At 34.0% G+C, this 20,997-nt stretch overlaps 1 protein-coding gene across 1 annotated transcript; it reads right to left on the reverse strand.

The window, feature by feature from the left end:
* Positions 1 to 7,950: 7,950 nt before the first annotated feature.
* Positions 7,951 to 19,757, reverse strand: LOC146750406 (uncharacterized). The gene is made up of 2 exons (XM_085496581.1): positions 18,797 to 19,757; positions 7,951 to 9,864 (listed from the first exon to the last, which is right to left on the reverse strand). Exons 1-2 carry the CDS (start codon positions 19,755 to 19,757, stop codon positions 8,687 to 8,689), a joined length of 2,139 nt encoding a protein of 712 aa, XP_085352707.1. The 3' UTR covers positions 7,951 to 8,686.
* Positions 19,758 to 20,997: the final 1,240 nt, after the last annotated feature.

Below are 20,997 nucleotides of genomic sequence, written 5' to 3' on the forward strand. Positions count from 1 at the left end.
CGCGTGAAGTAGTGCTTGTTTTGTTATGAGTTACTAATTTCAGAAATGTAGATACCGTCTTAGAGCGTGTAAACCGAGCATAATTATTTCTGAAATGATCTTATAACGGATAAAAGCGTGCACTACTTCACGGTGACTGTTGCAAAGCCGAGGTCACGTCACAGAGGTCATTGTCTTATTACTCCGTCAGAAAATGTTTCAAAACTTCAAATACGATATGACCCCTTTATCGACTAAAATGTTGACAGCATACTTACGATTGAAAATCGGACGTTAGTGACGGATGAATACTTGAAAATCAATGACAAAGACAGTGAAAATTGGTCCACTTAAAAGCAAATCACATGGTTTCGTCAAAATGGAGTCACTGACATCATCGCCCTCTACAGACTAATATGATGATAACTTCGTTTTGGTTTGGCCATCATGATACTGCGAGCATTACAGGCCATTACATGTAACTCCCTTCTCCTTCCGATAATATTTCTGAGAATAAGTTCTAATCTGACGATATGAAATGAGGATCAATTTGTTTTTTGTGTATTTTTGAATTTCTGAATATTCCCTCTTTCCTTTGCGTCTACAAAGTAATTAATATTTACGGATACACGTGGAAATGAAATCAACACAAAGGCCTATAATAAAACCTTTTTACACGCAGTAAAAAGATTGTTATATTATTGGCCTGGCATATACTCTATTCTGGAAGTTTGATTTGATTTGATTTTTCATCGTCGATTTTTTAATTATGTTTACAAAACGTTTTCATATTATAAAATAAATTACTTATGTGCAAAGCATGCTTGGGTTAGACTACACCCAAATACACAACACCATTATATTCATTCACAAATTATCTATGTTGATTTTATAAACTTAATAACCACCGTATGATAAAGATAAATCTACAATGGAAATTACCTTAATATTGCCACGATCGTCGCACTGTGTTGTGTTCTATATGGGTTCCATATGGTTTTACACAATTCAAACACTGATTGCGAGAATTATGTAGTAATTAATTTGCATATACTTAATAATGCAATATAACTTGATAACTTGAACAGTGCAGTATTGTATAAATTCCTACTACCTGCTAGTCTTGTCAATTTCAAACTGAAGATGATATTTATCCATTAGTAGTATTTGTTTTTCACTTCTATTTCCTCTCTGGCCACATAGTGCAGAGAACAGAAATTGGTGGCGCTGTATAGTTTCAAAGTCTTTCGTGGCTTTCGTGCACGCAGTGCATACGCTTCTATTTGTTCTCAGGTATTCCACAACGCATGCGTAACAGTGCCATCGTATAGTTGGTGCAAAGCGCTCATTGATCACCGAAAGGCAACGTTAAATAACCACTGTCTACTGTGGGTCACATCCAAACGTTGTTGACATTGACAAATTGTGGCCAAGTCTATGGATCTACATCGACAACCACGTACACTTAGTGAGAGGATCCTTTGAACTTCATGTTCAACGAATCCTCTCACTACCAAAGTCTGGCATCACCATCCATTCACAACCTTCTACCAATTTCTAGTTCTGGTTCCCATAACTCTGGATAAGGTTTTCTGAATACTGTATACATGTATTTGTATTCAATATCCTGTGAAATCCACGAGGTCGGAAACGACTTCAGCGACTTATACTACAACAGTATAATGAAATAAATTCACACACTGTTTCGTCACATTGCTGTCAGTGAACGGTGTATTTGCATAAACACAATAGGCTCTATTTAGTGCATTGTCGAGCATATCACGGAACGATGTATTTTTGAAACATCTATGTTTATATAAATATCACAACCAAACCCCTATAGAGTAGGGATTGTAGGTAATGACTACCAATTCGAGAGACGTGGTTTGAACGCCCTTTGGTCAACAATATTTGATAAAAAAACTTTTTTAGCATCTAAAATTACACACTTTAGCATTTGGCCATGCTCTAAACTCAGAAATGAGCGATGTATTCATATTTCAATAATTGAGAAAGAACTGTTTTTAGCATCTAAACTTCCAAACATAGGGACTTGAGCAAGTTCAAAGTTCAGAAATAAATAATATATTCATATTTCAATAACTGAGAATGAACTCTGCTTTTGACATCTGAATTCCAAACCTTGGGACTTGACTAGCTCAAAGTTCAGAAATGATTAATGTATTAATCCTGGAAAACATTTGTTAGATATATATTCATAATATTTATAGGAGTTGTATATAAATTGCCGTGTTTTTTTTTTTTTTTTGAACTTGAATTATCCAGAGTAACATCCTACTTTAACTTAGTTAGGTAACTTAAATTATTCATTTTTTCAACAATATATTGCCTATTTGTTCACAAAATTGAAGTAACACCAAAAATTATATATTCCAGTTGCCTGTTTAATGACATAAAAACTGACATACGAATAGAGATATAGTTAGAAAGATAGAGAAACATGCTAACGACTATACCTCAACATATATCAGTATTTCTCGAAACTAATGTGCTTTAAGAAATACAGACAGCCATTTTCAGAAATTATTAGTAAATTGTTCACATTTCACTCCACACACTATTTGTTACACTGTTCTCATACTGTTCACAATGATAAGGCTTCACATTGGTATGTGTTCGTACAAGTCGTTTGAGATGACTTGATGAGGTGAAGGTTTTTGTACATTTCTCGCAATGAAAAGGCTTGCCATTGGTGTGTGTTGACTTGATACCTGACTCAGTAACATTCTTCTTACTTTTTCGCAAACCACCATCTTTAGCCTACTATTCAGCATATTACTGCTTGACAGTATAGCACAGGTAAACACTTCGTAATTTTATATTCTGAGCTCACTGTCTTGGTAATACTGCAACAGCGAAAAACACACATACATTTATTAAAGCAGGATGAAAACTTGGTAGAAGTATTTGACCTTTGTACATTTTCTTACCACTTGCTTATGACAATCAAATATTGATATTTTGTTAACGTTGTTTGAGCATTGCTACCTCAGAAATTTCGCATATGGTTAGTACACTACACTGCATGAAGACTTGGTAGAAGTGTTTGAAGTTAGCTATACTCTGGCTTTTTTTTCATAAAATGAGTGTGGCTTTTGGTTGGATGAGCTATGTAAGTTACATGGTTGAAAGAAGTAACTGAAACAGATTAAATGGAATCACCTACGTTTTTGTTTGGAATATTGGAAATAGCGTCAATAAATGAACATATCTGGCAGAGGTCCACGGAAACTACCTACATAACAAGAATCCAAGCTATTAGACAAGTGCTTTTCAAGAAGAAGTTATTTATGTTGAAGGTTGGTAGATTACAACATCCATTCCCCTATATAAACAGCGCCGCTCTCAGTCATTTCTGATGACAGCAGACCTAAACCTAAAACAAATATGGTTGCCTGTCTACCATGTTGGACATTTAGAATCGAATCAAAGAGGAGGGTATAAGATTGGCCACTAATGATGATATGGTTGGTTACCCTGACTTGAATGGTAGAAGGCCAATCGCAACTGGTAATTGGGGATGTAGTGCATTTGGAGGTGATGTCCAATTAAAATCGCTGCTACAATGGATGGCAGCGTCTGTGGCCAGTGCACCAATGGTCTTGTATTACATATTCAATGATGAAAGACTGCATCAGGTAATTTGACCCCCTTCCACACACATATAGGTTTAGAGTGATTGTCATGGCAACATTAGACTGTGTAATACTTGTACTATGTTATATTTTATACTCGTTACAATGGTAACACGTTGTATTTGTAGCTTATATTGCCATCCATCCGCAGATCATGTACATGTACCATCAACATAGTTTGCAAAATGTCTTGTTTCTCTGTGGTGACATATCTGAAATTAACTGGATGAAGGAGAGACGAGCCTGTTTTGCGATGCAAAATACTACCATTGCTTTGTATGTAAAACATTTTTTTAACCTTATAATCTTTTTCCTAATGTATTGATAGCCGCCCAAAATGGCAATGGAAAATGTCGTGTAAATATAGCTACCCCAAATATTGAAAAGTTTGAGTGATTTTTCTGACGGAATGGTAAATTCTATTGTTACGGAGCTCCATGTATAATAATACTTAATAATATACAAAATATATATTTGCATGTAATTACTATGAAGTATTGAATATATTTAATGGATATGCATAAATAAATAAAGATGCAAGGACTTGTGGGTAATACCAAAAGTTTTCTTTATTAAAATAAAAAATACTTTCTGATTTGAATGTAGCGTAAGGGTTTTCCAGGGGTTGATGTTTCCAAACCATTTCTATAAATTCCCCTGTAAAAACATTCATGGCTTTCCAAAATGCCGTGTATAATAATTTATTTAACTTTGATTTCGATTTTAATTTCATCGATCATACAATTTCATGAAGTCATTTATTGTACCTGCTGCTCTTTCCTGAATTCTAATGCGTTTCTTTCTCGTCTTCAACAGTTCGATGAAGTATCTAATCATATCCAATCACGCAAATGTTTTTTAATTTTCACTCTTTTCATCACTTGGTGTATGATTTAACAAAAAAATGCGTATTTTGAAATGATTGCTAGTTGCAACATTGACCTTAGTTATGATTGCTATATGCTTTGCATTATTTAATGTTTTACAGTTGTCATTACTTGTCACGTCTCATGTGACTAAAATACATGTAAAATACTATTTGTACGTCTACACACAATTTTTAAGTGTGTAACGCTTTAATATTTCATTTTAAAACAATTTTTGAGATATGTACATTGAATTTCATGTATGCAGGAATGTTTATATATATCAAATATTAATAAACCTTTATCAATTTCAAAAAATTATTGAAAACAACTTGACCAATCACAACGTTGCGCGGTGACAAATCGTCAATGAATGATAAAACTTGCAAAGAATCATGGGTAACTGTCATTACATTACCAAATGGCTTCCATAGCCAATGGAAGTGTATTCTTTGAATTTGAATGAAATGTGAGGGTATATTCCAGGGTGAATATTTTAGAAATCTCAGTATTGTAAATAATTGTGGTGGTTGTTTCTACAATTTGTAGTCTGTTCACATTTGAAAAGCTGTCTGACTCATTTGAAGTGTTTTTTATTGGCACACATTGGTGTTTTTTTTTATTTTGTGCATAATAAAGTGTCCATTTCTTTTAATCGTGATTAATCATTGATAGTTTTACACCTGTCGCCTTTATTTTTCCAAAAATCCTTGAGACAGACATTTTATTTTGTAATGATATAACTGATGTTTACATTGTTTTTCTCTGTTAAAATACAGAAAAAATGTTTTTGATTTTTTATGTGTATGATGGTTCATAGAGAGTATTTTTCTTTAGATGTGACTGTTTCTAGGTTGAATAAATCCAAACTTAAGTAGAAGCATCACGATCATAGCTATGGAGTAATAGCCTACACAATAGCCAAATGGTTTTCAGTAAAATGGCCACAAATGCATCAGATTTGAGTCTGCTTTACAGGAAGTTTGAATAATGTTTTGATTAGCTTTGTAAACTTTCAGTGAACTAAAAGATAGGTATTTGAGTTTTTTATAATGAAATAAAATGTGTATTCTACTTTAGCATGTAATTAACATAAATGAACTTAACCATGAATCAAGCTACATAACCTGGCACTCTGAGACTAGATATGTGTTTGTTTTAAATAAAAAATGGTCTGAATCACCGAGATTGGCAAAATTTAAGGATTTAATCTAGTTTTGAGTTTAGTATTAATCCCACAATGATATATATACCATGAGAAAGTGTGCGGTTAACGACAGGATGGCTACGAGGATGTTAATGGTTTGTTTGTGATCAAGGTTCTTGGAAACGTCCGAGGCCTGTATTTGGATTCACAAAAATAAACATGCAGTCTGAACAATGGGTCACATGACTTAAATTGGTAGAAGCGCATTTCATGTAGCAGCACAGTTTGTGATTAAAAAAAATATTTTTCTTTTATTCATTGTATGCTTTATTTGAATTGCTACAGTCACTGCATCATATGCGATTTATACATAGAATTGAAACTTGGATTGTGAGATGTTTGTTTTGCTGCTATTGCTTTGCATGTGGGTAATACTGCAATATAACTTGATACCTTGAACAGTGTAGTACTGTATTGTAAATTCCTGCTACCTCATAGACAAATATTTTGTTTATAATGCATATTTTTACAAGTCTTGTCAATTTTAAACTGAAGATTTACATGATTATTATAATATACATGTATCCATCAATAGTACATTTTTGTTAGTCCCCGTTCGGACGCAGTCCGAAAACGGGGACTTATGTTTTGACCTCCGTGTGTACGTGCGTGCGTCCCTACCTGTATCTTAGAAATGCCTGGACCAATCACAATCAAACTTCACACATATATCATACATGATAGTATACATATGCACATCAATTTGTTTCACGATCTGATTCAAGATGGCCGAATGGTGGACATTTTTGTGCTAAAAAATCATCAAAATCAAGTATTTCGCGGCTGTTTACAGATGGATTTTGTTCAAACTTGGTATATACATTACCGGGTAGACATTATAGGACCTTGATGCACATCATTTTGTTTTACAATCTGATTCAAGATGGCCGAATGGCGGCCATTTTTGTGCTAAAAAATCATCAAAATCAAGTATTTCTCGGCTGTTTACAGATGGATTTTGTTCAAACTTGGTATATACATTAGACAATATCTCTGACTTGCTTTCACTGATTATGTTCAAATTTTAAATATTCATTATACATCTTGTCATAGATAGACAGATATATTGGTTTGACGATCCTATTCAAAATGGCCAAATGGTGGCCATTTTTGTGCTAAAAAATCATCAAATATCAATCATTTATGGATGGATTTCATTCAAACTTGGTACATATGTTAGACATTACAGGTTCCTGATGCACATCATTTATTTTTCAGATCGGATTCAAAATAGCTGTCTGGTGGCCATTTTGTTTTAATGATTGGGCTTCTAGAGCCATATCTCTTAAATGCTTTGACTGATTATATTCAAATTTTATATATTCGTTATACATCATGTTATATATATACATGTATTCAAAATGGCTGATTTTGAATGCTGTTCCAGAGCAACATCTCTCAATATGGACAAGTACTTTTTTGACGATCAGATACAAATGTCAATCATTTTAATGTTAAAAAATCATATTCCTGACATGGTTATATTCCAGCTATATTACTATAAACAAAACTATATATTTTAAATTTGATAACTAACGGGGACTGTGCCATGCATGGCTTGTTTATTTTGAACTTCCAATGTATGGTTTAGTTTGCCGAATACTGTATACACGTATTTGTTGGTTTTGTCCTTGTGGATGTGGTTTAACACCATGAGGGGGATAGTAATAACGTTATCCAAATTCCCATAGGAAAGAGAATAGATTGTCTTGCAATAAATGGGACACAGTGGAGTTTACATTGAGTTCATCATTCATTGGTGTGTGTAATGTTTATAGTATATGTTAGTTAGCATCTGCCATAACCACAAAAAATAATTACAATGTATGGGTGACTTCCAAAAGCATCTGTTTGGTAGTAGCAAGCTTACCCGAGCCTAGGAGCACATTTAAAACCACTAACCACGAATCAAAATCAACCACATCTAATATTCATTTATAAATGTATTATTTGTTTCGCAATGAAATTTGTTAACACCAAACTGAAACTTTCCAATTCTCATCGTTATTTAGTCAACATTAGATTCTGATTTCAATTCTCTTAATGATGCAGCTTCTCTCTATTTTACAAACTTTGTCATTGTAAAACAATGTTATTCAACATAATGTTGTTTCAAGAATATTTCATTCTTTCATTATTTAGTACCCTTGTGTGTCCAGACTTGTATCTTAGACATGCCTGGACCAATCACAATAAAACTTCACACATAAATCATGCATAATATTATACAAATGCACATCAATTTGTTTCACGTTCTGATTCAAGATTTGCAGTCTTGCAGCCATTTTATTAATGAATTTGGTTCCAGTGCTATATCTCTGACTTGCTTTGACTGATTATGTTCAAATGTTAATTATTCATTATACAACATGTCATAGATATACAGATATATTGGTTTGACGATCCTATTCAAAATGACCAAATTGTGGCCATTTTTGTGCTAACAAATCATCCAATATCAAGCATTTCTGGATGGATTTCGTTCAAACTTGGTACGTACATTAGACATTACAGGTTTCTGATGCACGTCATTTTATTTTCAGGTCGGATTCAAAATGGCCGACTGGCGGCTATTTTGTTTTTATGAATGGGCTTCTAGAGCCATATCTCTGACTTGCTTTGACTGATTATGTTTGACTGATCAATTTTTGATATTCATTATACATGATGTTATGGATATATACAATGTATTCAAAATGGCTGATTTTGTTTTAATTAATGCTGTTCCAGAGCAAGATCTCTCAATATGGACAAGTACTCATTTGACAATCAGATATATCTTAAATTCGATAACTACCGGGGACTGTGCCATGCATGGCTTGTTTTTTTTTAGAAATTAATAGTAAATTGTTCACATTTCTCTCTACACACTGATTGTTAAATCGAAAAACTTAAACCCTGTAGCAATATAGCCTGAATTCTTCTACTTTGTCTGAACCCAGCATGCAAAATGTAATGTATTATTTCAATGAACTTATTCAGCACTTATCAACCCTGTGGCTGTACAATCTGAATTCTTCTATGTGTTTGTGAATTCTTTTCTCAACAATGAACCCAGTATGCATAATAAACAATCGTTTCTGTTCTTCCACATTTGAACTCTCATTTTGTCTGTTGAGTGTGACAGTGAACTGATTTTCACCATTTATGGATTTCCACCTATATGTATATTTCTTCTCTGTATGAATATTTAATAAGGTTCTTTCATGAGATAAGTGACTTGATGTGGTGAAACTCTTTTCACATTGCTTACAGTGGTAAAGCTTCTCATTGGTATGTGTTCGTATATGATATTTGAGATGACTTGATGTGGTAAAACTCTTTTCACACTGCTCACAGTGGTAGGGCTTCTCATTGGTATGTGTTCGTATATGATATTTGAGATGACTTGATGTGGTAAAACTCTTTTCACATTGTTCACAATGGTAGGGCTTCTCATTGGAATGTGTTCGTATATGCCGTTTGAGATGACTTGATGTGGTAAAATTCTTTTCACATTGTTCACAATGGCAAGGCTTCTCATTGGTATGTGTTCGTATATGATATTTGAGATGACTTGATGTGGTAAAACTCTTTTCACATTGTTCACAATGGTAAGGCTTCTCATTGGTATGTGTTCGTATATGCCGTTTGAGATGACTTGATGTGGTAAAACTCTTTTCACATTGTTCACAATGGTAAGGCTTCTCATTGGTATGTGTTCGTATATGATCTTTGAGACCATTTGATGTGGTAAAACTCTTTTCACATTGTTCACAATGGTAGGGCTTCTCATTGGAATGTGTTCGTATATGCCGTTTGAGATGACTTGATGTGGTAAAACTCTTTTCACATTGTTCACAATGGTAAGGCTTCTCATTGGTATGTGTTCGTATATGATATTTGAGACCATTTGATGTGGTAAAACTCTTTTCACATTGTTCACAATGATAAGGCTTCACATTGTTATGTAATTGCATATGTCGTTTGAGACTCCTTGAATAGGTGAAGGTTTTCTCACATTTCTCACAACGAAAAGGCTTGTCATTGGTGTGTGTCTGCATATTCTGTTTGAAAATACTTGACTCAGTAATATTCTTCTTACTTTTTTCGCAAACCATCATCTTTTGCCTACTATTCAGCATAATACTGCTTGACAGTATAGCACAGATAAACTCTTTGTAAGTTCATATTCTGAGCTCACTGTCCTGGTAATACCGCAACTGTGAAAAGAACCAAAATACTTTTATTAAAGCAGGATGAAGTCTTGGTAGAAGTGTTCGACCTTTGTACATTTTTTTACCTCATGCATATGACAATCAAACATTGATATTTTGTTTATGTTGTTTGAACTTTGCTACCTCAGAAATTTCGCATATGGTTAGTACACTACACTGACTCCTGCATGATAGCTATACAATGGCTGCCTGTCAACAATGCAGGACATTTAGAATCAAATAATTGTGTATTGTTTATACCACATTTTATACCACAAGTCATCAAGTCAATGACATAATTAACCCCCAATAACACTCTTTAATACACTCGTGAAATTGTGTCTATTAATATATGCAATTTATTGTGCATAACCTGTATATGTGACGTTTGTAATTGTAATTGATCAATGAATTGCCGGGAACAGGACAAAAACACATCATCTTCACACTATTTTTTTAATTACATAGTTTAAAGATCATGTTTCTAATTGTAAAACAATGTCGTTTTAAGGATACTTCATACTTGGGTTTAAGAGTAACTACGTTTCAAGTGTGGTGAAATGTGTGGAGTGTGTACGTTCATTGAGTACTTGCTGATAGCAAGCATGGCGGACAGTGGCGTTCCCCAAGGTTGAGGGTGGGGGCTTTGTTTTGGGTGGTGATTTGCCTATCCTTCTTGCCGCAGGAGGTGGGGCATTTGGAAAATTTTACAACAATAGTTTCCAAATCCCCCACTAAAGAGGTGGGGAGGGTGGGGATTGACATTGACTGGAGCATAACCACACCAATTTAGAGAGTTGGGGTTTTTGAGGTGTTGATGAATAAATGTAATAAGATATGCTTGCATTACATTATCAAACTGTGTCGATTCTATAATTTGCATTATATTGAGCGACGATAAGGTACTGCATCCGAGCATATTGGATTCGCCCCATAGTCGTCCATGTATTGACTCAATTCAGTAACCAACCACGTGAATAGATCGTCGCCCTCTGCCCTCTAGTCTACACGAGCTGAACAGCGACAGTCACGCGTGAAGTAGTGCTTGTTTTGTTATGAGTTACTAATTTCAGAAATGTAGATACCGTCTTAGAGCGTGTAAACCGAGCATAATTATTTCTGAAATGATCTTATAACGGATAAAAGCGTGCACTACTTCACGGTGACTGTTGCAAAGCCGAGGTCACGTCACAGAGGTCATTGTCTTATTACTCCGTCAGAAAATGTTTCAAAACTTCAAATACGATATGACCCCTTTATCGACTAAAATGTTGACAGCATACTTACGATTGAAAATCGGACGTTAGTGACGGATGAATACTTGAAAATCATTGACAAAGACAGTGAAAATTGGTCCACTTAAAAGCAAATCACATGGTTTCGTCAAAATGGAGTCACTGACATCATCGCCCTCTACAGACTAATATGATGATAACTTCGTTTTGGTTTGGCCATCATGATACTGCGAGCATTACAGGCCATTACATGTAACTCCCTTCTCCTTCCGATAATATTTATGAGAATAAGTTCTAATCTGACGATATGAAATGAGGATCAATTTGTTTTTTGTGTATTTTTGAATTTCTGAATATTCCCTCTTTCCTTTGCGTCTACAAAGTAATTAATATTTACGGATACACGTGGAAATGAAATCAACACAAAGGCCTATAATAAAACCTTTTTACACGCAGTAAAAAGATTGTTATATTATTGGCCTGGCATATACTCTATTCTGGAAGTTTGATTTGATTTGATTTTTCATCGTCGATTTTTTAATTATGTTTACAAAACGTTTTCATATTATAAAATAAATTACTTATGTGCAAAGCATGCTTGGGTTAGACTACACCCAAATACACAACACCATTATATTCATTCACAAATTATCTATGTTGATTTTATAAACTTAATAACCACCGTATGATAAAGATAAATCTACAATGGAAATTACCTTAATATTGCCACGATCGTCGCACTGTGTTGTGTTCTATATGGGTTCCATATGGTTTTACACAATTCAAACACTGATTGCGAGAATTATGTAGTAATTAATTTGCATATACTTAATAATGCAATATAACTTGATAACTTGAACAGTGCAGTATTGTATAAATTCCTACTACCTGCTAGTCTTGTCAATTTCAAACTGAAGATGATATTTATCCATTAGTAGTATTTGTTTTTCACTTCTATTTCCTCTCTGGCCACATAGTGCAGAGAACAGAAATTGGTGGCGCTGTATAGTTTCAAAGTCTTTCATGGCTTTCGTGCACGCAGTGCATACGCTTCTATTTGTTCTCAGGTATTCCACAACGCATGCGTAACAGTGCCATCGTATAGTTGGTGCAAAGCGCTCATTGATCATCGAAAGGTAACGTTAAATAACCACTGTGGGTCACATCCAAACGTTGTTGACATTGACAAATTGTGGCCAAGTCTATGGATCTACATCGACAACCACGTACACTTAGTGAGAGGATCCTGTCCATTCACAACCTTCTACCAATTTCTAGTTCTGGTTCCCATAACTCTGGATAAGGTTTTCTGAATACTGTATACATGTATTTGTATTCAATATCCTGTGAAATCCACGAGGTCGGAAACGACTTCAGCGACTTATACTACAACAGTATAATGAAATAAATTCACACACTGTTTCGTCACATTGCTGTCAGTGAACGGTGTATTTGCATAAACACAATAGGCTCTATTTAGTGCATTGTCGAGCATATCACGGAACGATGTATTTTTGAAACATCTATGTTTATATAAATATCACAACCAAACCCCTATAGAGTAGGGATTATAGGTAATGACTACCAATTCGAGAGACGTGGTTTGAACGCCCTTTGGTCAACAATATTTGATAAAAAAACTTTTTTAGCATCTAAAATTACACACTTTAGCATTTGGCCATGCTCTAAACTCAGAAATGAGCGATGTATTCATATTTCAATAATTGAGAAAGAACTGTTTTTAGCATCTAAACTTCCAAACATAGGGACTTGAGCAAGTTCAAAGTTCAGAAATAAATAATATATTCATATTTCAATAACTGAGAATGAACTCTGCTTTTGACATCTGAATTCCAAACCTTGGGACTTGACTAGCTCAAAGTTCAGAAATGATTAATGTATTAATCCTGGAAAACATTTGTTAGATATATATTCATAATATTTATAGGAGTTGTATATAAATTGCCGTGTTTATTTTTTTTTTTTTGAATTTGAATTATCCAGAGTAACATCCTACTTTAACTTAGTGGAAATTATTCATTTTTTCAACAATATATTGCCTATTTGTTCACAAAATTGAAGTAACACCAAAAATTATATATTCCAGTTGCCTGTTTAATGACATAAAAACTGACATACGAATAGAGATATAGTTAGAAAGATAGAGAAACATGCTAACGACTATACCTCAACATATATCAGTATTTCTCGAAACTAATGTGCTTTAAGAAATACAGACAGCCATTTTCAGAAATTATTAGTAAATTGTTCACATTTCACTCCACACACTATTTGTTACACTGTTCTCATACTGTTCACAATGATAAGGCTTCACATTGGTATGTGTTCGTACAAATCGTTTGAGATGACTTGATGAGATGAAGGTTTTTGTACATTTCTCGCAATGAAAAGGCTTGCCATTGGTGTGTGTTGACTTGATACCTGACTCAGTAACATTCTTCTTACTTTTTCGCAAACCACCATCTTTAGCCTACTATTCAGCATATTACTGCTTGACAGTATAGCACAGGTAAACACTTCGTAATTTTATATTCTGAGCTCACTGTCTTGGTAATACTGCAACAGCGAAAAAACACACATACATTTATTAAAGCAGGATGAAAACTTGGTAGAAGTATTTGACCTTTGTACATTTTCTTACCACTTGCTTATGACAATCAAACATTGATATTTTGTTAACGTTGTTTGAGCATTGCTACCTCAGAAATTTCGCATATGGTTAGTACACTACACTGCATGAAGACTTGGTAGAAGTGTTTGAAGTTAGCTATACTCTGGCTTTTTTTCATAAAATGAGTGTGGCTTTTGGTTGGATGAGCTATGTAAGTTACATGGTTGAAAGAAGTAACTGAAACAGATTAAATGGAATCACCTACGTTTTTGTTTGGAATATTGGAAATAGCGTCAATAAATGAACATATCTGGCAGAGGTCCACGGAAACTACCTACATAACAAGAATCCAAGCTATTAGACAAGTGCTTTTCAAGAAGAAGTTATTTATGTTGAAGGTTGGTAGATTACAACATCCATTCCCCTATATAAACAGCGCCGCTCTCAGTCATTTCTGATGACAGCAGACCTAAAACTAAAACAAATATGGTTGCCTGTCTACCATGTTGGCCATTTAGAATCAAATCAAAGAGGAGGGTATAAGATTGGCCACTAATGATGATATGGTTGGTTACCCTGACTTGAATGGTAGAAGGCAAATCGCAACTGGTAATTGGGGATGTGGTGCATTTGGAGGTGATGTCCAATTAAAATCGCTGTTACAGTGGATGGCAGCGTCTGTGGCCAGTGCACCAATGGTCTTGTATTACACATTCAATGATGAAAGACTGCATCAGATAATTTGACCCCCTTCCACACACATATAGATTTAGAGTGATTGTCATGGCAACATTAGACTGTGTAATACTTGTACTATGTTATATTTTATACTCGTTACAATGGTAACACGTTGTATTTGTAGCTTATATTGCCATTCATCCGCAGATCATGTACATGTACCATCAACATAGTTTGCAAAATGTGTTGTTTCTCTGTGGTGACATATCTGAAATTATCTGGATGAAGGAGAGACGAGCCTGTTTTGCGATGCAAAATACTACCATTGCTTTGTATGTAAAACATTTTTTTAACCTTATAATCTTTTTCCTAATGTATTGATAGCCGCCCAAAATGGCAATGGAAAATGTCGTGTAAATATAGCTACCCCAAATATTGAAAGGTTTGAGTGATTTTTCTTACGGAATGGTAAATTCTATTGTTACGGAGCTGCATGTATAATAATACTTAATAATATACAAAATATATATTTGCATGTAATTACTATGAAGCATTGAATATATTTAATGGATATGCATAAATAAATAAAGATACAAAGACTTGTGGGTAATACCAAAAGTTTTCTTTATTAAAATAAAAAATACTTTCTGATTTGAATGTAGCGTAAGGGTTTTCCAGGGGTTGATGTTTCCAAACCATTTTTATAAATCCCATGTAAAAACATTCATGGCTTTCCAAAATGCCGTGTACATGTATAATAATTTATTTAACTTGGACTTCGATTTTAATTTCATCGATCATACAATTTCATGAAGTCATTTATTGTACCTGCTGCTCTTTCCTGAATTCTAATGCGTTTCTTTCTCGTCTTCAACATTTCGATGAAGTATCTAATCATACCCAATCACTAAAATGTTTTTTTTTCTTTTCTTTTCATCACTTGGTGTATGATTTAACAAAATAATGCGTATTTTGAAATGATTGCTAGCCGCAACATTGACCTTAGTTATGATTGCTATATGCTTTGCATTATTTAATGTTTTACAGTTGTCATTACTTGTCACGTCTCATGTGACTACATTACATGTAAAATACTATTTGTACGTCTACACACAATTTTTAAGTGTGTAACGCTTTAATATTTCATTTTAAAATAATTTTTGAGATATGTACATTGAATTTCATGTATGCAGGAATGTTTATATATATCAAATATTAATAAACCTTTATCAATTTCAAAAAATTATTGAAAACAACATGACCAATCACAACGTTACGCGGTGACAAATCGTCAATGAATGATAAAACTTGCAAAGAATCATGGGTAATTGTCATTACATTACCAAATGGCTTCCATAGCCAATGGAAGTGTATTCTTTGAATTTGAATGAAATGTGAGGGTATATTCCAGGGTGAATATTTTAGAAATCTCAGTATTGTAAATAATTGTGGTGGTTGTTTCTACAATTTGTAGTCTGTTCACATTTGAAAAGCTGTCTGACTCATTTGAAGTGTTTTTTATTGGCACACATTGGTGTTTTTTTTATTTTGTGCATAATAAAGTGTCCATTTCTTTTAATCGTGATTAATCATTGATAGTTTTACACCTGTCGCCTTTATTTTTCCAAAAATCCTTGAGACAGACATTTTATTTTGTAATGATATAACTGATGTTTACATTGTTTTTCTCTGTTAGAATACAGTAAAAATGTTTTTGATTTTTTATGTGTATGATGGTTCATAGAGAGTATTTTTCTTTAGATGTGACTGTTTCTAGGTTGAATAAATCCAAACTTAAGTAGAAGCATCACGATCATAGCTATGGAGTAATAGCCTACACAATAGCCAAATGGTTTTCAGTAAAATGGCCACAAATGCATCAGATTTGAGTCTGCTTTACAGGAAGTTTGAATAATGTTTTGATTAGCTTTGTAAACTTTCAGTGTCTACGAACTAAAAGATCAGTATTTGGGTTGTTTATAATGAAATAAAATGTGTATTCTACTTTAGCATGTAATTAACATAAATAAACTTATCCATGAATCAAGCTACATAGCCTGGCACTCTGAGACTAGATGTGTTTTTTTTTCAATAAAAAATGGTCTGAATCACCGAGATTGGCAAAATTTAAGGATTTAATCTAGTTTTGAGTTTAGTATTAATCCCACAATGGTATATATACCATGAGAAAGTGTGGCGTTAACGACAAGATGGCTACGAGGATGTTAATGGTTTGTTTGTGATCAAGGTTCTTGGAAACGTCCAAGGCCTGTATTTGGATTCACAAAAATAAACATGCAGTCTGAACAATGGGTCACATGACTTAAATTGGTAGAAGCGCATTTCATGTAGCAGCACAGTTTGTGATAAAAAAAATACTTTTCTTTTATTCATTGTATGCTTTTTATTTGAATTGCTACAGTCACTGCATCATATGCGATTTATACATAGAATTGAAACTTGGATTGTGAGATGTTTGTTTTGCTGCTATTGCTTTGCATGTGGGTAATACTGCAATACAACTTGATACCTTGAACAGTGTAGTACTGTATTGTAAATTCCTGCTACCTCATAGACAAACATTTTGTTTATAATGCATGTTTTTTGTTCCACAAGTCTTGTCAATTTTAAACTGAAGATTTACATGATTATTATATTAAATTTACATGTATCCGTCAATAGTACTTTTTTGTTTGTTTTGAACTTCCAAGGTATGGTTTAGTTTGCTGAATATTGTATACATGTATTTGTTGGTTTTGTCCTTGTGGATGTGGTTTAAAACCATGAGGGGATAGTAATACAACTATCCAAATTCCAATAGGAAAGCGAATAGATTGTCTTGCAATAAATGGGACACAGTGGAGTTTACGTTGAGTTCATCATTCATTGGTATGTGTAATGTTTATAGTATATGTTAGTTAGCATCAGCCACAACCACAAAAAATAATTACAATGTATGGGTGACTTCCAAAAGCATCTGTTTGGTAGTAGCAAGCTTACCCGAGCCTAGGAGCACATTTAAAACCACGAATCAAAATCAACCACATCTAATATTCATTTATAAATGTATTATTTGGTTCGCAATGAAATTTGTTAACTCCAAACTGAAACTTTACAATTCTCATTGTTATTAAGTCAACAGTAGATTCTGATTTCAAGTCTCCTAATATTGCAGTTTCTCCCTATTTTACAAACTTTGTCATTGTAAAACAATGTTATTCAACATAATGTTGTTTCAAGAATATTTCATTCTTTCATAATTTAGTACCCTTGTGTGTCCAGACTTGTATCTTAGACATGCCTGGACCAATCACAATAAAACTTCACACATAAATCATGCATAATATTATACATATGCACATCAATTTGTTTCACGATCTGATTCAAGATTTGCAGCCTTGCAGCCATTTTATTAATGAATGTGGTTCTAGTGCTATATCTCTGACTTGCTTTGACTGATTATGTTCAAATTTTAATTATTCATTATACAACATGTCATAGATATACAGATATATTGGTTTGACGATCCTATTCAAAATGACCAAATTGTGGCCATTTTTGTGTTAACAAATCATCCAATATAAAGCATTTCTGGATGGATTTCGTTCAAACTTGGTACGTACATTAGACATTACAGGTTTCTGATGCAGGTCATTTTATTTTCAGGTCGGATTCAAAATGGCTGACTGGCGGCTATTTTGTTTTTATGAATGGGCTTCTATCTCTGACTTGCTTTGACTGATTATGTTTGACTGATCAATTTTTGATATTCATTATACATGATGTTATGGATATATACAATGTATTCAAAATGGCTGATTTTGTTTTAATTAATGCTGTTCCAGAGCAAGATCTCTCAATATGGACAAGTACTCATTTGACAATTAGATACAAATGTCAATCATTTTAATGTTAAACAATCATCATAATCATATTCCTGACACTGCTATATTACAGCTATATTACTATAAACAAAACTATATATCTTAAATTCGATAACTACCGGGAACTGTGCCATGCATGGCTTGTTTTTTTTAGAAATTAATAGTAAATTGTTCACATTCCTCTCTACACACTGATTGTTAATTCGAAAAACTTAAACCCTGTAGCAATATAGCCTGAATTCTTCTACTTTGTCTGAACCCAGCATGCAAAATGTAATGTATTATTTCAATGAACTTATTCAGCACTTATCAATCCTGTGGCTGTACAATCTGAATTCTTCTATGTGTTTGTGAATTCTTTTCTCAACAATGAACCCAGTATGCATAATAAACAATCGTTTCTGTTCTTCCACATTTGAACTCTCATCTTGTCTGTTGAGTGTGACAGTGAAATGATTTTCACCATTTATGGATTTCCACCTATATGTATATTTCTTCTCTGTATGAATAATTAATGAGTTTCTTCCAAGAGATAAGTGACTTGATGTGGTGAAACTATTTTCACATTGCTCACAGTAGTAAGGCTTCTCATTGGTATGTGTTCGTATATGCTGTTTGAGATGACTTGACGTGGTTAATCTCTTTTTACATTGCTCACAATGATAAGGCTTCTCATTGGTATGTGTTCGTATATGCTGTTTGAGATTCCATGATGTTGTATAACTCTTTTCACATTGCTCACAATGATAAGACTTCTCATTGGTATGTGTTCGTATATGATATTTGAGATGACTTGATGTGGTAAAACTCTTTTCACATTGTTCACAATGGTAGGGCTTCTCATTGGAATGTGTTCGTATATGCTGTTTGAGATTCCATGATGTTGTATAACTCTTTTCACATTGCTTACAATGATAAGGCTTCTCATTGGTGCGTGTTCGTATATGATATTTGAGATGACTTGATGTGGTAAAACTCTTTTCACATTGTTCACAATGGTAAGGCTTCTCATTGGTATGTGTTCGTATATGCTGTTTAAGATCACTTGATCTGGTATAACTTTTTTCACATTGCTCACAATGATAAGGCCTCTCATTGGTATGTGTTCGTATATGATATTTGAGACCATTTGATGAGGTAAAACTCTTTTCACATTGTTCACAATGGTACGGCTTCTCATTGGTATGTGTTCGTATATGATATTTGAGATGACTTGATGTTGTAAAACTCTTTTCACATTGCTCACAATGATAAGGCTTCACATTGTTATGTAATCGCATATGTCGTTTGAGACTCCTTGAATAGGTGAAAGTGTTCTTACATTTCTCACAACGAAAAGGCTTGTCATTGGTGTGTGTCTGCATATTCTGTTTGAAAATACTTGACTCAGTATCATTCTTCTTACTTTTTTCGCAAACCACCATCTTTTGCCTATTATTCAGCATAATACTGCTTGACAGTATAGCACAGATAAACTCTTCGTAAGTTTATATTCTGAGCTCACTGTCCTGGTAATACCACAACTGTGAAAAAAAATACTTTTATTAAAGCAGTATGAAGACTTGGTAGAAGTGTTTAACCGTTGTACATTTCCTAACCTCATGCATATGACAATCAAACATAGATATTTTGTTTATGTTGTTTGAACTTTGCTACCTCAGGAATTTTGGATATCGTTAGTACACTACACTGACTCCTGCATGATAGCTATACTATGGCTGCCTGTCAACCATGAAGGACATTTAGAATCAAATCATTGTGCGTTGTTTATACCACATTTTATACCACAAGTCGTCAAGTCAATGACATAATTAACCCCCAATAACACTCTTCATCACACTCGTGAAATTGTGTCTATTAATATATGCAATTTATTGTGCATAACCTGTATATGTGACGTTTGTAATTGTAATTGATCAATGAATTGCCGGGAACAGGACAAAAACACATCATCTTCACACTATTTTTTTAATTACATAGTTTAAAGATCATGTTTCTAATTGTAAAACAATGTCGTTTTAAGGATACTTCATACTTGGGTTTAAGAGTAACTACGTTTCAAGTGTGGTGAAATGTGTGGAGTGTGTACGTTCATTGAGTACTTGCTGATAGCAAGCATGGCGGACAGTGGCGTTCCCCAAGGTTGAGGGTGGGGGCTTTGTTTTGGGTGGTGATTTGCCTATCCTTCTTGCCGCAGGAGGTGGGGCATTTGGAAAATTTTACAATAGTTTCCAAATCCCCCACTAAAGAGGTGGGGAGGGTGGGGATTGACATTGACTGGAGCATAACCACACCAATTTAGAGAGTTGGGGTTTTTGAGGTGTTGATGAATAAATGTAATAAGATATGCTTGCATTACATTATCAAACTGTGTCGATTCTATAATTTGCATTATATTGAGCGACGATAAGGTACTGCATCCGAGCATATTGGATTCGCCCCATAGTCGTCCATGTATTGACTCAATTCAGTAACCAACCACGTGAATAGATCGTCGCCCTCTGCCCTCTAGTCTACACGAGCTGAACAGCGACAGTCACGCGTGAAGTAGTGCTTGTTTTGTTATGAGTTACTAATTTCAGAAATGTAGATACCGTCTTAGAGCGTGTAAACCGAGCATAATTATTTCTGAAATGATCTTATAACGGATAAAAGCGTGCACTA

This window comes from Saccoglossus kowalevskii, chromosome 1 (assembly GCF_978046115.1).
Source record: "Saccoglossus kowalevskii chromosome 1, keSacKowa6.1, whole genome shotgun sequence".
NCBI classification, from domain to species: domain Eukaryota; kingdom Metazoa; phylum Hemichordata; class Enteropneusta; family Harrimaniidae; genus Saccoglossus; species Saccoglossus kowalevskii.